Source organism: Melanerpes formicivorus, unplaced genomic scaffold (assembly GCF_026170545.1).
Source record: "Melanerpes formicivorus ecotype bairdi unplaced genomic scaffold, bMelFor1.0.p_v2 SCAF_5, whole genome shotgun sequence".
Lineage (NCBI taxonomy): Eukaryota > Metazoa > Chordata > Aves > Piciformes > Picidae > Melanerpes > Melanerpes formicivorus.
Window position 1 is genome coordinate 16,296,558 of NW_027142357.1, and position 22,030 is coordinate 16,318,587.

At 36.3% G+C, this 22,030-nt stretch overlaps 1 protein-coding gene across 4 annotated transcripts in view; it reads left to right on the forward strand.

Annotated features, from left to right (window-relative positions):
• The window catches only part of PDE1A (phosphodiesterase 1A), a 219,209-nt gene that overhangs the window by 143,633 nt on the left and 53,546 nt on the right, over positions 1 to 22,030 (forward strand). For all 4 annotated transcript variants that reach the window (XM_068138424.1, XM_068138423.1, XM_068138425.1 and 1 more), the window contains one exon: positions 20,757 to 20,870. In XM_068138424.1, coding sequence (XP_067994525.1) covers positions 20,757 to 20,870 — 114 coding nt within the window. The remainder of the gene's footprint in view (positions 1 to 20,756; positions 20,871 to 22,030) is intronic.

Below are 22,030 nucleotides of genomic sequence, written 5' to 3' on the forward strand. Positions count from 1 at the left end.
AACCTTTAGTTGTACTTTTCAGCAGACATTCAGTGAGACACAACTCATGCTGTGCACAGAGAAAACATAACGTTCCATGTTGTTTATTATGTTTACCCCAAACATACAGTCTTTTTCAAAATCAGTTTGAATATACGAATTAATAGCCAAATTTAGATAAAACCATTTGCTTGGAATAACTTCGGAGTCTCTTAAAATTAGTATTATAGGGCACTTGGGTTTCTGGGAAGGTTTTATTTTAGTCTCCAGTGACGTGATATGGTATGCTGTGCAATCCAGCAGTAAAAGAGCTGGCACTATTCAAAAAGTACAGTTTACTAGTATTTTCCATTGTTCACAAATGAGGCTTTCTTATTTAACAAATAGGATTCCTTTCCTTTGGAAAACTAAATATTACAATTCCAGTTTTGCAGCACAGCCAATTCAAGTGTCCCCAGAACCTCAGGCTGGACTTGATTTTGTCTTACTGTTGGGATAGCTTTGTTCAGGTGCCTACCCAAGCAGCTACCTGTGAGGCAGAGGCTGGTGGCATTTCTAACATCTTTAAGTGGAAATGAAGTATGAGAGAATCATTGGGATCTTAAAAGAGCTGAGATAGATGTCTGAGTTATTGCCAGGCCAGTATTTTACTCTGTCTTATAGACCCTTAATATGTTTTTGTGACTTCCTAATAAAAAAAGCAAGCAGTCTAATTTTAGTGGAATAGATTGTATAAAGATAGAAGGGTGTGCTTATTTATATTTGGTTTGTAATTACCGTTAGGAGAAAAACGTCTTCTACAAAGCTGTAGTAGTGGCATAGGCCAGAAGCAAAGTCAAATACCTACCAGTAGCTGGAAGCTCTATACCTACCAGTAGCTGGAAGCTCTATAAAGTGGTATAAGATGGTTGTATATCAGTTTTTACAGTGTTGAGTGAATAGTGGTAAAAGAATAGAACTGCTGTCTTCTTCAGTGAAGATGGGCTCAAAACCAGAAAAATGTCTCTTTTTAAACATATAAAGCTACCTAATTAATTGCTGCCATAGATATCATGGAATGTATCTGAACACATTCATTTTCATGTTTGTGGTAGATAAAATTAAATCTCACATACAGTCATAGATCCTAGAAAGTGTGATTGAACATGATAAACTGCTTTTTAAAATTATTATGGTTCTGTGGTGATTGTTTGTGGGTTTGGTTTTTTGTTTGCTTTTTTGTGTTTTGGTTTTTTTTTAGTAGGATAAGTTACTAAGTTAATTTTAAAGATTCTATCATTTTATGTAGCCTTTTATTATTAGCTCATTTCTGAAAATTGTCTTTAAGGTGGCCATCACTTTTAAACAAGTTTATCCTTTAGTTCCTCTACTATCCTCACACAATAATATTTGGATATGATTTGGATGGATTTTAAGGTCAATTGAGCAGATGCCATGAGGAGAAGTGAGAGCTTAAATTCAATAATGGAGTCATAGAATCATAGAACAGCTTAGGCTGGAAGAGACGTTAGAGATCATCTAATCCAACCTTCCTGCCATGGGCAGGGATGCTTCTCAACTAGACCAGGTTGCTCAAGTCCTCATCCAACCTGGCTTTGAACATCTTGCTGGAGGTGTTCAGGAGGAGACTTGACAGGGTGCGTGGTTGCATGGTTTAGTTGGTTGGGTGGTGTTGGATGATAGGTTGGACGCGATGATCTTGAAGGTCTCTTCCAACCTGGTTTATTCTATTCTATCTTCAGGGAGGACGCATCTACAGTGAAGAATTTCTTCCTAATTTTGAATCTAAACCTCTTCTCCTTTAATTTAAATCCATTTCCCCTTGTCCTGTTAGTGGACACTCTCATAAAAAGACCCTCTCCAGCCTTCCTGTAGGTTCCCTTCAGGCATTAGAAGGCAGCTATAAGATCCCTCCAGAGTCTTTCTCCAGGCTGAACAATCTCAGTTGCCTTGGCCTACCCTCATGGCTGAGGTGTTCCAGCCCCTGGATCATCTTTGTGGCCCTCCTCTGGACTTGTTCCAGCTTCATTTGTAATGAGAAGAGATATCAGTCCTGTTCTTCAGTGCTAGGTGCCATATCACACAGCTGACAGAAAAACATCTCAGCTGGCCTCTCCCCAGGGAACGAAAATGTGTATTTGGAGAAGTGAGGGAGATGACTAGGAAGATTTAATACTGGGATACAGGAAAAGGGGAGGAGGGAGATCCTTATACTGGAACACTTGCATGTTCCCTGGGTAACCTAGTAGTCAGACCTAGTAACTCCTGGCTGGAGCACAGTTGATCTCACAAAGAACAACAAAACAATTAACATATATTTTATCTGTAGTGGCTCCTTTTTGTGGAATTGGCATTTACACAACCAGTTAATTATATTTGTCCAGCAGCAGAGGTGGATTTAATCTGTGCTCCTTTAAGACTGTACTGGCAGTGTAAAAAGATTTTGATGTTAAGAATGTATGTTGTTCTCCAATGCATGTTACTCAGGTGTCACACTTGATTCAAAAGCGAGGTAAGACCTGGACACAGTAGTAAATCATAAGGCCTCCTTTGTTAAGTCAGGTCAAAATCAACTACACGAGGTGAAAAATCACACAATACAAGGGATAGTCGTGTTCCAGAGATCTCGTAAAACTGCAGTATATATGAGATTTGTCTCTCTTCTGTCTCTCTGTCTTTTTCTCTCTTTTTATTTTTTTCTGTTCACACAACACATGTACGAGACCAGGCTTTTTATGTCATACTGCAGCAGTAGCACCATCCCACACACTCTCTGTCTTTGAAGAAATGTAACCCTTCTCCCATTTATCTTCAAGTAGATTTCAGCGATTTCTGAATATTTCCTCTCTGAAGGAGCATATATCTGCTTAACCTGTAAGAAATGACAGCCTAGGCTTGCATCACTCAAATACAGGCATTTAGTGCCATTTGAGACACCTAAGGGTGCCTGAGACATCCACCCAGGGCTGGCAGATATGACACAGGACCTCCAGGACACCTGTGCTCTTCTGGAGCAGCAGCTGGGGACCAGGTGAGATATCCAGGACATCTCCAATGGTGCAAGATGCCTGTCAGATAACTGTTTTGAGCCTCCTATTTCTGAGCATAATGTATTTTTGATGTATAAGATGACTGATATGAAATTAAGTTCCTGGTATTGTTTTTGTTTTGTTCTGAGCCCAAGTTGTACCAACCTGTAATTACGTTGTCTCCCTCTTGATGCTAATGGAACTACTTATACACATAATTGCTTAGTGTTGTAGGTAAAATGTACATGACTGAGTTCTCCAGTCTCCAGTCCTGGCTGTGCAGCAGCTGTTCATGACAGGAACTGTGATAAATGACAGTCCATTCACAGCCATCCAACATTTAGAGCTAATAATGAAAAAAGAACATGTATATTTACACAGAAGGCTTTGCACTTTAGGGTTTGTAAAATATTCTGTCAATTCTAGCAGTCTGTCAATTTGTTGAAGAAGCAAAACACTAGGTTATACAGCATCTCTCTCTGAGACAAGATTTATGTTTTGTGTGCCAGAACAACATTAAGCAGAGCCTCTTCTTCCTGCTAAAGAAGCTACCCAGTTTGTAGCTCCAAATAATTTTCTTTTTTTTCTGTGATAAATATTACTTTGAAAACTTTTCCATGCACCTGGATAGTGACCAAAGACAACAAATAATGGAACAGGAAGCCATAATTCAGTTCTTTACTATATAGAAAGCTTCACAGATGACCTAAGCAACTACTTTATTTATATGCACTGGCTTTTGAAAGAGGTTGATAAGTTTTCTTGGCTAATGCAAATGGAAAATCTGTTTATTTTAGTGTATTCTGTATACATTTAATTGGTTTTTTTAATCCATGGTTATGTGCCTATATTGCTTTTCCTTCTGTTTCAGAGAGCATGATAGAAGAGCAAGGCATAAAGCATTCCCAGCTAAATTAATTTCAAACATACAAATATTGCAGATCAAACTGGCTGCACAGCTTTAAGTGTTTAGAATTTAGAGCAAAATTGGTATGAGGGAACTTTCTGTTATTACTTAAACATTTCCTTCCTTGAGATGGGTGTTGGTATCAGTTATGGTATATTATAGTTTTTGTGTGAATGTGTTTTCGTTTCGCTTTCTAAGGTGGATTACCCATTTTGCTATTGCTTTTCCAAGTCTGATTTAAGATTTTCTTAGGATCAGAGCTGAAACTTATGCCAAACCTCAAACCTGAAGACAGACTGGATTGTTCTGTAGATTGGCTCCTTTCCTTTGACCTAGCTTGAGAAAGCTTCCAGGCAGCAAAGTGACTTCTGGCAGTTTGTTGACTCATGGGAGGAAGCCAACTCCTTCAGTACATCAGATATGTGCAATTCCTTGGAAGCGCTTCCTTTACAGTGATATGTAGAAGTATATCTCAAAGAAAAGAGATGAAAGGAAAATTATTCACTTACTATGTCAATAGTTTTCCCTTCTTTTCTTTTTTCTTTTCTTTTCTTTTCTTTTCTTTTCTTTTCTTTTCTTTTCTTTTCTTTTCTTTTCTTTTCTTTTCTTTTCTTTTCTTTTCTTTTCTTTTCTTTTCTTTTCTTTTCTTTTCTTTTCTTTTCTTTTCTTTTCTTTTCTTTTCTTTTCTTTTCTTTTCTTTTCTTTTCTTTTCTTTTCTTTTCTTTTCTTTTCTTTTCTTTTCTTTTCTCTTTTCTTTTCTTTTCTTTTCTTTTCTTTTCTTTTCTTTTCTTTTCTTTTCTTTTCTTTTCTTTTCTTTTCTTTTCTTTTCTTTTCTTTTCTTTTCTTTTCTTTTCTTTTCTTTTCTTTTCTTTTCTTTTCTTTTCTTTTCTTTTCTTTTCTTTTCTTTTCTTTTCTTTTCTTTTCTTTTCTTTTCTTTTCTTTTCTTTTCTTTTCTTTTCTTTTCTTTTCTTTTCTTTTCTTTTCTTTTCTTTTCTTTTCTTTTCTTTTCTTTTCTTTTCTTTTCTTTTCTTTTCTTTTCTTTTCTTTTCTTTTCTTTTCTTTTCTTTTCTTTTCTTTTCTTTTCTTTTCTTTTCTTTTCTTTTCTTTTCTTTTCTTTCTTCTTGGACAGGTCCCAGACATTTTCATCTACGTGATCTCTCCAGCTGACAGCAATGGCCAGCTGCATATATTGATAGGCAGATCAAAGTTCAAGGGATCTTTTGGCATTATGACAGTTATGATTCTTAAGGCAATTTAATACAGAGTTTTTTTCTGACATTTATAGATATTTTCAGTTGATGTGTGTCTCTCTTGAGACAAAGAACTGAAGCTGAAGTTTTGTATCATTCTGTCAAAAATTTGGGAAAAAAAAAAACAGGAACAAAAATCTGCATTCTGCTTCTGGAAAGAGGTGCATAATGCAGAAATACAAATCTATTAGGGTGAGCAGATCTTTAGATCAGGTACTTTTGCACAAGAAAAAACGTTTTCTGCACAAGATTTCTCTACTGTGAGACAATTATTTGTCCATTCTAGCTCGCTCCATAGGGTCATCTGAATCACTAGATTAAATTTTGAATCTATTGATAAAAGTGGATAATGATTCCTGTTCAGTTGGACATGGAATTAATATGCTTATTGCCATAGCTGGACATCCTTGTTCTTACTCTATCCTAAGAGAACTAGATTATAAAATTATTGAGATTAGGAACTAGGACAAGCCTCTTTGTTGTTGGACTGCTGAGAGTTCCCCTGATAAAACAGACATTCCATAATTGGCTGATATATACTTACGTCAACTAGGCAAAGGTCTAATGTACTTACTGACTTAGAGAGGCATAACAATCCTTATCAGATGGTCCAGAGGCTGATGCATGTGAGAATCAACTTCTGAAGACATAAAGCTGTTCTGTCATTTACCATTAAGAACATCCAGAAAAAAAGCAAAGTGACTGCAAAATGCTTGCAGTGTTCTGTGCTCTACTGATAAGAGGTTCCTGACAAAATACAGGCTTGTTTTTCATAAGAAAATGCCAATTATTAAAGCCCCAATGTTTTTATGATTCTGTATAATTTTCACTGAAATTTTGTTTATGAAAAGTTCCATACTCATAATCTACTTGAACTATGCAAGCAATTTTATCCCTGGGGTATATTGAAAGGTCTGAGACAGTTCTTGTGCATGTACTTCCTATGTTAAGTGGAATGAATGCCTATAACATTAAATATAGCCTATAGTGCCTATAGCATTAAATACTGAGATTATGTCAAATATGAATGTGGAACAGAATGTCTGACATTAGGAGAAGCACTGTAACATGTTGGTTTGCTGTGGTTACTAAAAAATGTAGACATTCTCATTTTGTATTTTAGACTTATAGCTAAACCTAAGAGCTAAATAAAACCAGTCCATTTCCATAGGAGAATGCTGTAAATGATCTGGCAGATCATATAATTGTACCATTTAATTCAATAGTAGAGGAACTCAGGGACATTTTTTTTATTAATAGAGAATACACTGGCAGGAATCCATCTTACAATAGTGTTTGTATTTTTAATAGCTATGAGCAGCTAATTAAATGCAATGACAGGCTTAATAAACAGAGATTCTATAGGTGTTATGAATAGGATTATCATGATATATTTATCTTAGTTTCTTTTCAAACCTCAAAAACTCTAACAGGTCTGAAAAAAACTCTTAACTGACTTTTATGGGGTTTCTATAATCTTATTTATAAAAGAAAAGTTTCCATGTTCTTTCACTGATGTAGGTCCACAAGGTGCTTTTCAAAGATTTTTCTGTTTGAATAAGATTTATAAGACAATGTGTTCTGGAAAAATGCCACAGTTTTACAAACATGGGATTTGGAGATGCTGGCAAGTCTCAGAAGTGCAACTCAAAACCTGCCTTATTCGTCACAAGAAAATATGGGAGAAAATCTGAAAAAGTAATTTTCTTCAGAGCAGACTTAGGCCTAACATGTATTAAACTTACAGTGGTGTAAGGGATTCTACTGAAAAACACAGAGATGATTAAGTTAGCATTTCTTCCACCACCATTGAAAAAAGGAAGTTTAAAATGCTTTAAATGGCACAAAGTTGTTAGTTTAAGACAGAGTTTTAGCCTTTTTCTAGAGGACATAGCAAGACATAGCTTGGAAATTCTGTTGTTTAAGAAATACTTCTATAATGAATCCTACTTCTGTGCATGGGTGAGCTGTTCTGTCTTGAGAGTCTGTGTACCACTTTGCTGACACCAACCACTTAGCTCAGCTGCCTGCTTCTTTGGCTCTGTGGGACATCATCACAGGTCTGCTTGTGCTGAGGATTTTCAAAGAACTCCATCTTGAATTATTTTTTAGCTAGGCCTGTAGTGAAAAGAAGATACACTATAGGATTTACTAACTCAAACCAATGTAATTTATGATTTTATGTATGTTCAGGACTAAAACATTGCTAGAAAACATTGCAAATGAATGAAGGGCCTTTGATGCTCGCCATTGATGACAGCAATAAAATATCTTCTGTGCACTGTTAAAACTATATATGTTTATTATATGCATGAGGTCTTCATCTATTTCTAAACAACCCTCTTGTCTTCATAATTATCCAGTGGCTTTGTAACAAAACTTTAAATACATGCTGAATTTAAAAAAAAAAAAAATAAAAAAAAATCAGTGTAGATAGTCTTCACCTAGGCAACACTGGTTTTATTTCTTTATGCTATTATACCAAAATGCATAAAAGCTGAAAGCTCTTTCTGGTATAGTATTTGTGTAGATAATAAATAGATGACTTCTAAGCAATTTCACAATGTAGCTGGATGAATTTTGTTATGTGGTTCATTTCGCCAGCAGGAGCAGGGAAATCATTGTGCCCCTATACTCTGCATTGGTTAGGCCACACCTTGAGTACTGTGTCCAGTTCTGGGCCCCTCAGTTTAGGAAAGATGTTGACTTGCTGGAACGTGTCCAGAGAAGGGCAACAAGGCTGGTGAGAGGCCTTGAACACAAGCCCTCTGAGGAGAGGCTGAGAGAGCTGGGATTGGTTAGCCTGGAGAAGAGGGGGCTCAGGGGAGACCTTATTGCTGTCTACAACTACCTGAAGGCTGGTTATAGCCAGGTGGGGGTTGGTCTCTTCTCTCAAGAAACCAGCACCAGAGCAAGAGGACACAGTCTCAAGCTGCACCAGGGGAAGCTTAGGCTTGAGGTGAGGAGAAAGTTCTTCACTGAGAGAGTCGTTCGCCATTGGAATGTGCTGCCCAGGGAGGTGGTGGAGTCACCATCTCTGGAGGTGTTCAAGAGGGGATTGGACATGGTACTTGGTGCCATGGTTTAGTCATGAGGTCTGTGGTGACAGGTTGGACTTGATGATCTTTGAGGTCTCTTCCAACCTTGGTGATTCTGTGGGAATTTTTTAGAAAGTGATGGAGCTCAGTATCATTTATCATCTAAGGGAGATGGTCATTGTGTTGGACAGAAAGCCTGAGAATTATACGTAGTGATTTTTTTGGTTTGGGTTTTTTTTTCCGTAAATGCACAAGAGGTGCTTTATAAGGCACAGTCTGTTACTTTACCTTAGGAAAGAGTGATAATTAATTAAACACCATTCTTTCTAAAATAAAAATTAAAAAAAATAATCACAATAGAATAGAATAAACCAGGTTGGAAGAGACCTTCAAGATCATCGTGTCCAGCCCATCATCCAACACCACCTAATCAACTAAACCATGCAACCAAGCACCTTATCAAGACTCCTCCTAAACACCTCCAATGATGGTGACTCCACCACCTCCCCAGGTAGCACATTCCAATGGGCAATCACTCTGTGTAGAATTTCTTCCTAACCTCCAGTCTGAACCTCCCCTAGCGCATCTTGAGACTGTGTCCTCTTGTTCTGGTGCTGGTTGCCTGGGAGAAGGGACCAACCCCACCTGGCTACAACTTCCCTTCAGGTAGTTGTAGAGAGCAAGAAGGTCTCCCCTGAGCCTCCTCTTCTCCAGGCTAAGCAACCCCAGCTCCCTCCTCATAGAGCTTGCGCTCCGAACCCCTCACCATCTTTGCTGCCCTCCTATGGACACGTTCCAGCAAGTCAACATCTTTCCTAAACTGAGGGGCCCAGAACTGGACACAGTACTGAAGGTGTGGCCTAACCAGTGCAGTGTACAGGGGCAGAATGTCCTTCGTGCTCCTGTCTGCCACAGTGTTCCTGGCACAGGCCAGGATACCCCAATACATCTCTTCTGTAGGAAATGTGGTACATTCTGATAAATTCTGCTGTTACCCATTTGGGCTGAGAGATGTCTGGAGATACAGGGGTGTTAACTAAAATGTTTTGTGCTTCAAAATTCTTGATGAATGAGTACCATTTCCTTATTATTCTAATACTGAATATTATCTGAATCTTGCCATGATCAGGTTGGGCATTAGGTTCTGAATTTTCAATCTAGTCTGCTCATAATGTTTGTAAAATGTATATAAACAGGCAGCTACATATATGATGATCAACAAAAGATTAAAATGATATCTTGGAAGTTAATTACAGTCTGGTTTATTACAATTGCCATCACAACTGTTTCCAGATCCAAACCTAATGTGCATATAGTGTGCATATACTATATGCTAAATAATGAGTTTAATGTGATATAGTCCAAGAATAACTTACCAGAGATTTTTTTTTTTTTCTGATGAGCTCCAGGGATTTGATTTTTTTCCTATTCTGCTCATTCAGAAGCATTCAAAGATGAAGCTACTCAAGGACAAATAGTGAATTTCAGTTTCTTACCTGATCTTAATTCAAATTTATTTTCTCACGTAGACAAATCCTGGAAAAGCTCACATTTGTAATAGTCATGTTACATTTAATTCTATTAATCATAATTCTTAGAGTACGTAGGGAAAGAGTTCACACAATTGATTCTTTTCTCTTTTAAACATTCATATAGCTCTGAAGTATGTTGAAGCTTTTTAATGTTCTACTCATTATCAAGACCTAGTTTGAAAGACTTTGATTTGGCAATTCTTCAGCAGAACATTTATTTTTAACAATTCTGAATGCCAGAAGTTAGTTTTGCATATATCATAGAGTTCTGGATTCTAGCATCTCCTACTTTTTTTTTTCCTCTTCATTTTAATTACAGTATTGCAATTTTAAATAAAAGCCCTCTTCATATTTTCACATTGTCATATACATTACATGTACTATATCCTTTCTTCAGAACCACTGAAATGGTAACATTTAACAGCAAAATTGCACTTTAATTACTACAGCTGTTGTGCTCTGTCTTCTGAATGAAAAAGCCTTTTAGTGAAAATAGATTTGTTGAAGCTGTTAATTATTCAGTAAAAAAGACATCTGAATCAAGGTGGTGATATTTTTTTTCTACATTTTAGGCAGACTATGTTAACTCTCAGAGTGCTTTAATATCTTTTCAGTAGTCCATAATAGCTCATAATGCAAATATTTTTATTTTTTACATTTCACAATTTTATGCCAACAAGTAGAGATCTATACTTTGTTCCTGGGGACCCATAATACACTTTGAAAATACAATTCAAGGTAAATTGGCTCTGGAAGGTCTGATGGAGGGAGTTGAGGCCCTGTCCCCTAGATATATTCTATTAAAAGCATAACTTTTATATTCTGGTACTTTGGGTGCTTAATTATAGGTAGGACAGAAGGCTTTCTAAACCAAATGACAAGTTAGAGCTTGGATTAAAGTGAGATTATTTTGATTGTTATGTTGACCTTTTAGGCCAGCTAAACCAGCTACCTAGATGCATCTGATAGCATAAATGGCACATACACATGACCCCTAATCTTCTTCTGTGCAAACAGTTCAGTGGAAGCCCCCATACAGTAAATTATCTCGAGGGTGAATCGGATAATTTGTCAGTATTGGGCTGAAGACATATTGTTACACATGCACTTGTGCTGTCAGATATGGAGAGGCAGTAATTTCTAGAAAAAAATGGGATGGAATAGGGCACAGAGAGATAACCAGGTCACCATGTCTGACCATGTTCTTAGACTGAACATGAGCTACTGCAATTTCAAAAATATTTTCTTCTACAATACATTTGTATTTAGGTCCTTCTGTTAGCTCTGTTGACTTCATAAAGCATAAGAAAATGCTGTATGTATGTTGAGAGAAATGGAATGAAAGTTGGCATATTAAGCAAGCAAGCAGGAAGCCAACAGGTGAGGAATAGATATAAAATAGTTTGTAAATAAACACAGAAGATCCAGGTTACTTACCAGGATCCAGATTCTACAGACTTATGTCTCAAAAAAATTAGTAAATATTAATAAAACAAAATCAAATCTTACCAGAAGCGTTAGCTGTAAAGTTTTGTTGACCTATGGTACGCAGAAAAGAAATTTCATTCTAGTTCTACTTTCTGTATTGGGGAAATCAAAATAACACCTAAGTGCAGAATATATAGTATTGAATGTACTTTGATTCCACAGAGAAATCACAAAACAAGATGATGTTATTGTAATGTTAATGAAGGACATTTCCTGAGTTGTTCATTTATATGTGACTTTATCAAGTAGAGGAAAGGGTATTTGTGGTCATAGATGCAGATTCTTTGATCATTGGACAATGACATTATTTTTAGTGCAGAACACTTACCAACCTTCTGTCCTTAACAAATGCAGAAGTTGCACACATAACAAAAAATAATAAAAAAAATTTGAAAGCCTACACAATGACAGCAAAATATTGTCTTAGTAGTAATGATAGATTTCTCTTAGTGTTTCTAAAGGGATTTTCTACCTTCTTGCATGGAGTTCTCAAAGGATGAGTATCAATACCCAACCCAGGCTTTTTTTTGGTCCCAAGGAATTGAGATTTTCTTCATGTTGATTCAAGATGAGCATACCAATGACTTCAAAGTGAATTAGAGAAGAGACAGAATAAAACAAAGAGCAATGAGAGATCCATTTCAAAACCCTTACCATTTGTGATAATTAATAAGTTGATAAGATACCACTTCATAGGAAGATACTATCTCATCTCTGATTTTCAAGAGTAGCTCAAACAAAATGTAGTCTGTAGCAGTCCTAGGCATCAGAGGGAACATGGGAGAAAGAAGACAACACATTTTCAGATCATTGTAGTTGCCAACAAGACAGACATAATTTGTTGCATTGTGTGATGAGATCAAATGTTTATTGCATCAGAGTCATATTAAAACAGCCCAGATCACATGAAGGGGAGAGGACATGTAGCATAATACTCTCATCCGGACAAATGCTTTCTAGCAGGAAATCCTGTAAAACAGCAAACATCTCCTATGACTCTGTGTCCCTGGGGCAGAAGAAAATCACGATGTTTCTTACAAGAATGAGGGATGCAGTTAAGATGGCTGGGAGCTGTGAGGCACAGCTAAGAGATCTCCTCTGAAGCACATACACCGTGATGTGCCAGGCCTGCACTCCTCTGATAATGTCCAGTGTCACAAAGGTTTTGGATAGAAGTTTCTTGCTGGAACATTAAAGCCAACACTCATATCTGAGTGTGAGGTCATCTGTTTAGAAATATCTTTTAGGCATGGAATATTTTTTTTTAAATGATGGAGGGGACTGCTTTGGGAGATTTAGAGGCTGCCTTTTAGCTTCTTTGATCACTGTGCTCAAAACTGGTGTCTGCAGGAAAAAATAATGCTTTTAGATGACTATGGGGTATAAGGGCCATGAGATTTTTCTGTGTGTTAATTACATTAGCTCCAGCAAGTAACGTGTATTAAGGCCATCTTCAAACATGATTTTTGGCAGGTGATGAGTTTGCGTTTAATTTCCCAGCATGTTGTTGATAGTGTGTTGATAGCTTGATTATGATGAAGACTTTGAAATATACAGACTGTTCGTGTATTTGGCAACTTCAAGATGAAAAAGCATTAGCTTGCAATTTATATATTGCATATACAATTCAGGGGAGCCTTGTAGATCATATATCAATCTTCAGAAATAAATAAATATTCAGCAAAAGCCATTAGAAGGATAATTTACAGTTTACAGATCAATCCTACAGATCATGCATTATTTGTCTTTGATTTCATGGAATGATTGTGAAATGGGAATATTGTATAGGGGAAATGGACTTTGAGGCAATAGAAACAGTAATAGAGTTTAGGGTGAATAAAGCCTAGTTGGTTATTTGTTGAATCTAACCAAAGACACATAAAACACCTGAATATATGCACATAGTAGGTAATTTGAAATTTGAGGATTTTTTCATTGAGTTCCAACCTAGCAAACACTTGAACAGAGGAACCAAATTAGCATTGATGATGGTTCATTAGCAGAAGTAGGAGAGGTTTGAAAGACACTTGAAGCTTTGCTGAAATAAGTTTCATTCTGTATCTTGCGTGTCACAAAGGAAAGTGAGAGAAAAAATCACACATTGAGAATTGATGCTGATGGCATATGCTGTGAAAGTTACTTTTGGCAAAGGATGAATATATGGAAGAGAAACAGCAGGGAAAACCAGTACCAACAGGATTGCAGATGAGCCACTTCCTCTGCCATGTCTCTCCAGAGCAGCAGGTGATGATGGAAATGATGTTGAAAGCTTACAGAGCTGCAAATAGAAGACCATTACTGTTGCTAAGTTTAAGACACTAAGACTTCTCAGATACTTTTAATTTGTTTAATCAGATTTCTTGAGAATAATGCAAAAATTCAAAATTGCTAAAGCCTGGATTAGATTATGGTTTCAGGTCAGAACTGTAAGACTTCATGGCTTTCTATATTTCAGCTAGGTAAAAATGGGTATTTTGACTAGATTTTGATTAAGCCTTTAAACACACTTGAACATGTTACTAAATGAGATCCAAAGGATAATATTTATACAGTATTAGAGTGCTAAATGATAGATTTACAGGATGACTGAGATAAAATAAATTGAAACCTAATCGAGAATGCTTATCTGAAGAAAAAACACTTCATTGTGCATAAACATGATCAATACTTCAACAGCCATGGTAATTCTATCATTATGAAAATGCATATTTTTATAATTTAGAAAGAGTACATTTCAGTGTGTGTTATGTGGCTGCACACCTTCTATTGTAATTGTTCAATATGGGATTGAAATTTGGGAATATCAAATATACTGTCTGAATTAGCTGCACATTCAATATTTATTTTCTAATGACTGAATCACAATTACAGAGCAGTGTGTACTGCTCATGTGCTTAAAATAATCATGAAATGAATGTAATTCATGAAACCCTTAGCAACCACAAGGCTTCCTGTGCATATGCTCAGACAGAGCAGTGTGTGAGAATTAATTTCATAAACCACATTTGCAGCAGTGAAAATGTGATTTTTCTTTCTTGTATTTTCCAGAATCCAAATTTATTGGGAGATAGAACTTCTAATTAAAAGAAATATTAGGTAACTGCATTTGAAATTGCCTTTTTTCAAATTTCGGGGAAGTGAAGCACACATTAAGGTCAGAGTCAAGAGCTGTTGCTTCTAATCCTTATATGTACTGATATGCTATCTTGCCTTGACTGGCAGAATATCCCTGTGTCAGCATCGTTTTCCCTACCATAAAAAAACCTTGAAGTAACGGTTAGCCATTTTGGAGGCATGTTAATTGGCCATTTTGCAACTGCAGGTAAGAGCAAAGTAACAGGAGAGGCTACCCCAAGGGATCATTCCTTAATCATTACTACTGTATTCTGGATTTTTCTCTAGTATCTTCCATCCATTTGTACGATCAGGTCCAGTCTTTTATAGCTACATATTACAAATAGTATAACTGTACCTGAGATCTTCCTTTCTCATAGTCAGTATGTTTCTTCCATCTTGCAGAATCCTTTGTCATAATAAAAGATTTCTAGAAGTTCTTATTACATAATTTTTCACTCTAAAAAGTGAGAGCCTGAACTTTTTGCATGGTTGATTTTAATTACTACAATTTGGGTTTGGTTTCCAATCTATGTTATTTTAAATTATTTATTAGACAGAATAGTGTATTTAGAGAAATATTCATTTTATGCATCCATATTCTGATTGGAAGAGTGAAAAATTTTAATAATTGACAAAAATAATTGCAACTTGGGATATTTATGTAGGGAATTTTTGAATTCAAGTAAAATTGTGGTATCACGGTATCACAGTATAACTAAGGTTGGAAATGACCTCGAGGATCATCGAGTCCAACCTATCAACACAGACCCCATGACTAGACCATGGCACCAAGTGCCACGTCCAATCCCCTCTTGAATGCCTCCAGGGACAATGACTCAACCCCCTCCCTGGGCAGCCCATTCCAATGATGAATGACTCGCTCGGTGAAGAACTTCCTCCTCACCTCGAGTCTAAACCTCCCCTGGCGCAGCTTGAGACTGTCCCCCCCTTGTTCTGGTGCTGGTTGCCTGGGAGAAGAGACCAACCCCTTCCCGGCTACAAACACCTTTCAGGTAGTAGTTGTAGAGGGCAATGAGGTCACCCCTGAGCCTCCTCTTCTCCAGGCTAAACAATCCCAGGTCCCTCAGCCTCTCCTCATAGGGCTTGTGTTCAAGGCCTCTCACCAGCCTTGTTGCCCTTCTCTGGACACGTTCAAGTGTTTCGATGTCTTTCTTAAACTGAGGGGCCTAGAACTGGACACAGTACTCAAGGTGCGAATCACTATCACTATCACTATCACTATCACTATCACTATCACTATCACTATCACTATCACTATCACTGCAGATAGCAAAATTGGCTTCCTGGTTTAATTCTGTATAGTTTTAGAGTAGAATGTATTACTTTCCTGAAGTATTTTAAAACTAGTGGTGTTTAAACCATAGTCAGAATATGGTTACTCACCTCTCTATTTTTAATTTCACATTACCTCACAGATCATTTTGTGATATTAATTTAGTTTGTAATGTTCATTTAAAGACCAAAATCACTTTTGTAACAAAGATTATAATTATTGACTTAATTTTCTTCTTCATTATTAAGTATTCCAAACAAAACACAAAACAATTGTTTACAGAAAATGATTTTTTTTTCTATCCTTAAACTTCTTAACATGTTGTCAGTATTTGCTTATAATCTTTTCAAGGAGCTAATACATTTGGCACACAGCTAACTTTCTTCAGTTCATGGGAACATTATTATTTACAACTTGTAATTGGAGTTGACTTAGCCAACACAGATACTTTTTAAACTGGCATCATGATTATCGAATGTTAATCTGAGTAACTATTTCTTTGTAATTAACGTTATCCTGTGTTTATTATTTTCAAAGATTTGCCTGTGTGATTGTTGCCCATCTTAACAGTGACTTTGTGTAATTTCAAAATATAATAAGAAGAGAGAGGTTAATTTAGTTTACTTTTTACAGTTTATTTCATTTCCCCTTTAATAAGATCTATGGCAAAAGCCGTCTTTTTTAATACAAAGTTTGCAAAAGAGTTCTAAGCAAAATCCAGACGTGTAAATTAGAAAGCGGCTCCTTTGTAGTGCTCAGTTATGGGGAAACTCAGATGGCAGTTAGAGGCAGTCTGTTGGAAGACAGCCACAGTACCCTTTTCTCAGGTTTAGAAGCTAACTTGAGGCTGAATTTTCCTTTTCTGCTTCTTGAAGACTGTTAAACTGAACCTTTAACTCTCAGTTATTTTCTGCAGTGTCTTTAAAATCTGATATTAAAACTGTCCAACTTGTCTTCCTCTACCTTGCAATCTTCCTTCCTTCTTCAGTAATCTCATTCCTGGCTATTTAATCTGTGTTTAAGAGAATCGTTCAGTATTTCTTAACATATTTATCTTGATAAACTGTTTTTTGTTTTTGTTTTTGTTTTTGTTTTTTTAATTCCATAGTATAAAACATTTTCTCATTATGATATTGCAAAAATACCTTTTTAATCACTGATTACTTTTTTTTCTTTTCTTTTTTTTTTTAATAAAATTATCTATTTTCCCTGTAGTTACTGAAACTATCATAGGAAACTATCTCAAATAACTTGAAATCTATCTTCAATTTATTTAGTGCAAACCCTGAAAGTTAGAGTACATTTATCAACATTTTAATTCAAAATGAAAGAATTTTAATGAGAAAGGAGGGAACAAATGATTCATTATTTTAATACTGTTAATCAAGAACATTATACTTTGGCTCCTAGTAAAATCTCAGTTTTCTTCTGATTTGCCTGTGTTGCTGGGTGGGCCTCAAAACTTCTTGCCTTAAGTTGAACATGAGCATCAGCTGCATGAGGAGGTGAAGGCTGGGCTGATGCTGGTCCTGGTAGCCTCGCAAATAGCACTGCTTAAGATTGGTAGAAGCGGTGCTCATTTGAACTGTCAATAAATTAATTTAATACCAGCTCAGTTAATGGTGTTTACCCAATATGACAAAAGCTGGTTCTCCACCCACTCACTTTATTAGTTGCAGATGTCTCTTTCTCCCTTACAAACTGAGGCTGCTAGTTTTAAAATGCAGTTTTCCATTGTCTTGAGCGAAATAATCTATTCCTTTTTCTCTATGAATTCGCTTACATGTCATGTCACATCAACTCTGCATATAATTTTCTTTCCACTTTAAAGCAGTTCAGACAGTCCATTTTCCCATAAAATAACCCCTCCAGTTTTCTCTTGTTACTGTTATTTCTAAGTAGCATAGTTCACAGGCAGGGTAATACACTTAGCTACAATTTAAGTACCATTTCAGGTTTTCTAGTGGTGTTTCTTATGTTTCAGATTTACCATACTTAATGAAGAGAAACCAAGCAAATCAATAAAATCTTGTCCAACACAACTGGAGTAATAATTCTTTTTTATTTCTCTTTGTCCTTTTTACAGTTTTCATTGTCTTGAGGAATGCTGGACTATGAGTATTTTAACACTTGTTGATTTGTCTTAGGAATTGATGTACTTATTCTTTACTAAAATGTTGGTTTCATTACTTAAATATCAGCTCTTAAACTCTAACTATTTCACTTTAATACATGATGAGTATATACAGATCATTCATACGGAGTTATAGCCCACTTGATTTTGCTGCATTGGAAGATCATTTTTCTGTTTTCTGGCATGGACCTCATGGTCATCATCTCGCAAGTGTCTGATCACCAATGCTGTGGCAGGATTTTATTGCATGTCCACCTTCCTAGTGGGAAGTTGTAGAGAGAGATTTTTCTTGGAGGTGCACATCAAAGGATGGAAGTCACTAGGCACAAGGTGCCACAAGGGACATTTCAGTTAGATATTGAGAATAAATAATCCATGAGGCTGGTTAAACAATGAAACTGGTTGTCCAGTGAACTTGAGAAATCTCCATGCATTTAAAGCTTGAGTGGAAATATCTCTGAGAAATTTGATCTAACTTTGAAGTTATACCTAACTTGTAGGTGAGTTCTGCTCTGAGCAAGACCTTGGATCAGGTGGAGGCCTCTTCCAAATAAAATTATCATGTGACTTTATAATAGATGTGCACTGGGTAAGCTACAGATACCCTTAAGGGCATCTCCACAAAGCATGGATGCATAACAGCAAGGTCACTGGTTATCATTGAATTATGTGTCCATTTGTGATTCTGTAACCTCTTCAGAATCACTTTAATTTTGCATGAGTAGCTTTTACAGATTGTTCAGTCTGTTGCTGTGTTCTGCATTCCTCCTAGTCTATAAACTACTGCAGGTCAAGCTACGTCAGTTGACTGCCACCTGTGCAGCAAGATACTGCAATGTCGTTGTGTCTTAAAGGCTTCCTCAGGTATTCCGTGTCTTTTTCTAGTGTAAAATGATTCTACATGTCTGTCATCTGATCTATGCCCTGAGAAAATGTAGAATGACTGAATATAGTTTTATCAAAGATTTGAGGACATTTTGAGCTAGTATTGCTTGACCATAGCTTGGCCCCCTGCTGTGAAGTGTTGCATTTTTAAATTAACTTTTGCTTCCACTTTGGAAAGTGTGATTTGGAGACATGCTCAGTCAAACACAAAGGAAATAGTGCAAGTGGTAGAACCGCCCTACAGCTATTTGTAAGTAGTGATGACAATGCTGCCAAATTCACCCGGGCATTTTGTCACTGGGCTCAGGAGAAGCTGTGTCTGTGTTTGTGTGCATTATTGAGGTGTAGATATCACAGGAGAGTTACAGTGCATGTGTTGGCTATGGACAGACGAGTGTCTAATAATTAGCTTCTTCAGTTGATACATACCTCTGATGTGGCAGGTGTTACGTGCTGGAACTGCCTCCTCATGCATAAGGTTATTTCTGTATAGGTGATTTGCTCCCACAGTATTTCATCCACCCACTTTGCTTCTCTAAGACATTTTTTAATACTGAATTTTCCATTCCATTGATATGCAGTGCACTTTGCAGCATACCAAGAAAATATGGTTGCTAAAAAACTTACCTGTGGTATGGTCTATGCAAATTTGAATTGAATTAAGACTTTGAGAAATGAAGAGGAGATTTAAGCTCTATTTGCTGAAATTATCCTTGCAGGTTGGACATAATAATACTTAGGACAACTAAATTTACAGAAAAAGCATGAAAGTGATTGTATAGGAGAGCAGTATTTTCCAGGTTTATGAGGTATTTGTTTTGAGTATCTGAATATCACTGGTTTTTGATTTTTTTTTAAATTTTATTAATACAGTTCAGTTAGGTCAAATCAAATATTGTCTATGCCAAAAAAAAATAATATGTAGTGTATAAGATAGTATTATAGAACACATCCTGTATTTTTACGTAAGCTTTTTCATGTCATAGATTCGATTTCTTAATTTAAAGTCATCATAGTGCTGACTCAATTTCAATCCACTTTTAAACTAAATCCTTGTTTCATGGCATTTTTTTTCACATTTCATGCATATAAAAAAATTAATGAAAGTTATGTTAAAATAATGATGTCTCATAAATTGCAGAAACCTTTATCTTACATGGTATAAAACTGTAGATTATTTCAACTCAGAGATACACAGAAAGAAGGAAAATGCCCATACTTCTTTAAGCATCCATTTAGTCACAACACTATACAGTTACTCCTTAAGGTTTCCATTTGACTCCAGTTCTGTGACTATTCTATAGTTAAGTTGAGCTGTGTGAGAAGTGTTCTTCTCATCACAGAGTTTAGGAAAAATCTGGTATCCAAGGAGTTTATCTGCATAAATGTATTACTACACAGGCAATAAGATGCATTACAAAATCCCTTTTGGGTGTATCTCTGTTTACAATGTAAAATAAAGTTCTCAAAACTAAAAGTAAAAGCATATTTGGGAAAATATTTGGATTTTTCTAATGCTACAGGCACCACCTTTCATCTGGAGTGATTAATTTTCTGTAAATACAGAAATAGTGGAGTTCCACATTAACTCACACTAATATGAAATGCAAATTCTGCAGCAAAAACATACTGGAGGCCAAAATGAAAACTAAAGACACTTAAATAAAGCAAAATCAGTATACAGTGGATGTTAAAAAAAATATAATCAACTGTCTAAGAACAGGAAAAGTATAGTTAAGAAAACTATTTATTTGTTATTTAAAAGGTATTAGAGACTCAGGCATAATAGTAACTTCACAAAATAGTCTGGAATCACTGTAATGGCAGTTACTGAGTCCTCTCAAACCTGCAAGAAGGTATATGCCTTTTTTTAACAGATCACACAAATTTACCAAGCTGTACAAACATGCAACTCATCATTGTTATATGTGTTATAAATTTAGATTTTTTAATTTAGTTTTTTAAACAAGAGAAGAGAAGCAGTGATGGTCTCTTGTCTCTACACTGGCTGCTGTGTTGGTTCCAATATTTCAAATAGAAAATACAGTCACTGAAATTTGATATAAGCCATGCACTGATATATTTATTTTCTTTTTTTCACAGATTAAGATGCCTAGTAAAGCAGCTGGAGAAGGGTGACATTAATGTGGTGGATTTAAAAAAGAATATTGAATATGCAGCATCTGTGCTGGAGGCAGTTTATATTGATGAAACCAGGTAAGTCTAATGGGAAAAACAGAAAAGGAAAAGGATGCTTGGAATTGCATTATAGAAATTCGGTCTTTGTATGCAATCATAACTGACATAAGATGAAGGTCTGCATGTCATAAGAATCATGTGTGCCTCTTAGGCCTTTTAGCAGCAAGATAAGATTCTAAAGGTCAGATGGAGAGTTTGCCTACTTCTTGTCTCCCCCGCTTGCCCAATCTCCACAGTATAAAGTCATAAGAATTTTCTGAAGGGTGGATTTTCTTCCCCCACAGGCCACAGAGATAATCATGCTGAGTATTCTATCACTGAAAAAAATAGGCTATTTTGGAATTAAATTATCACAAAGATGAGTCAGAATACTATAATCTGGCCTGTAAATACATAAATTCATGAAAAGCTGTGATTTATTTTGTAATGTTTGATGCTTTGTTTATGATTATTGTTGCTGGCAGTACTACTGGCAATCATGCTTAATGTGGGTTGACTCCAATTAAATTTGTTCTTCTTGAAAGAATTTTAAGATGTGTACTATATCACAGTTAACTAGTAACTTGCAGTTTATATCTCAGTGTGCTGGCCACTGAGTTGTTTCTAAGCAGAATGGTCTTGTAAAGATGTCTTCCAAAATTTCTTCAATGCTGCTGGAGCATGCAGTGTATGTCTTGGTTCCATACTATGTTTAAGTCATACTGATTATTTTATGGGCCTCACTCTCTCTGTATTTCCCTCCCTCTTCAAATTTGCATGTTTGATACACTGCTTAAAGTTTCTTTTGAAGCATGCAATTCACACCCCAAACCGTTACAGTCAAGGATTTGGGGTATCTGCTGATAGAAAGCCTACTCATTTGAAAACTATGAAGAATTAGAACAATAGCAAATGAGGCTGGTAAAAGTGGTCCATTTTTCAGAGATTATATTGTCAGGCAGGATCACTTAGTATCATAGTATCAGTCAGGGTTGGACCACAAGGATCATCTAGTTCCAACCTCCCTGCCATGGACAGGGACATCCCATGCTAGATCAGGCTGTCAAGAGCCTCATCCAGCCTGGTCTTAAACACCTCCAGAGATGGAGCCTCAACCACCTCCCTGGACAATCCATTCCAGGGCTTCACCACTCTCATGGTGAAGAACGTCCTCCTTATGTCCAGTCTGAATCTCCCCA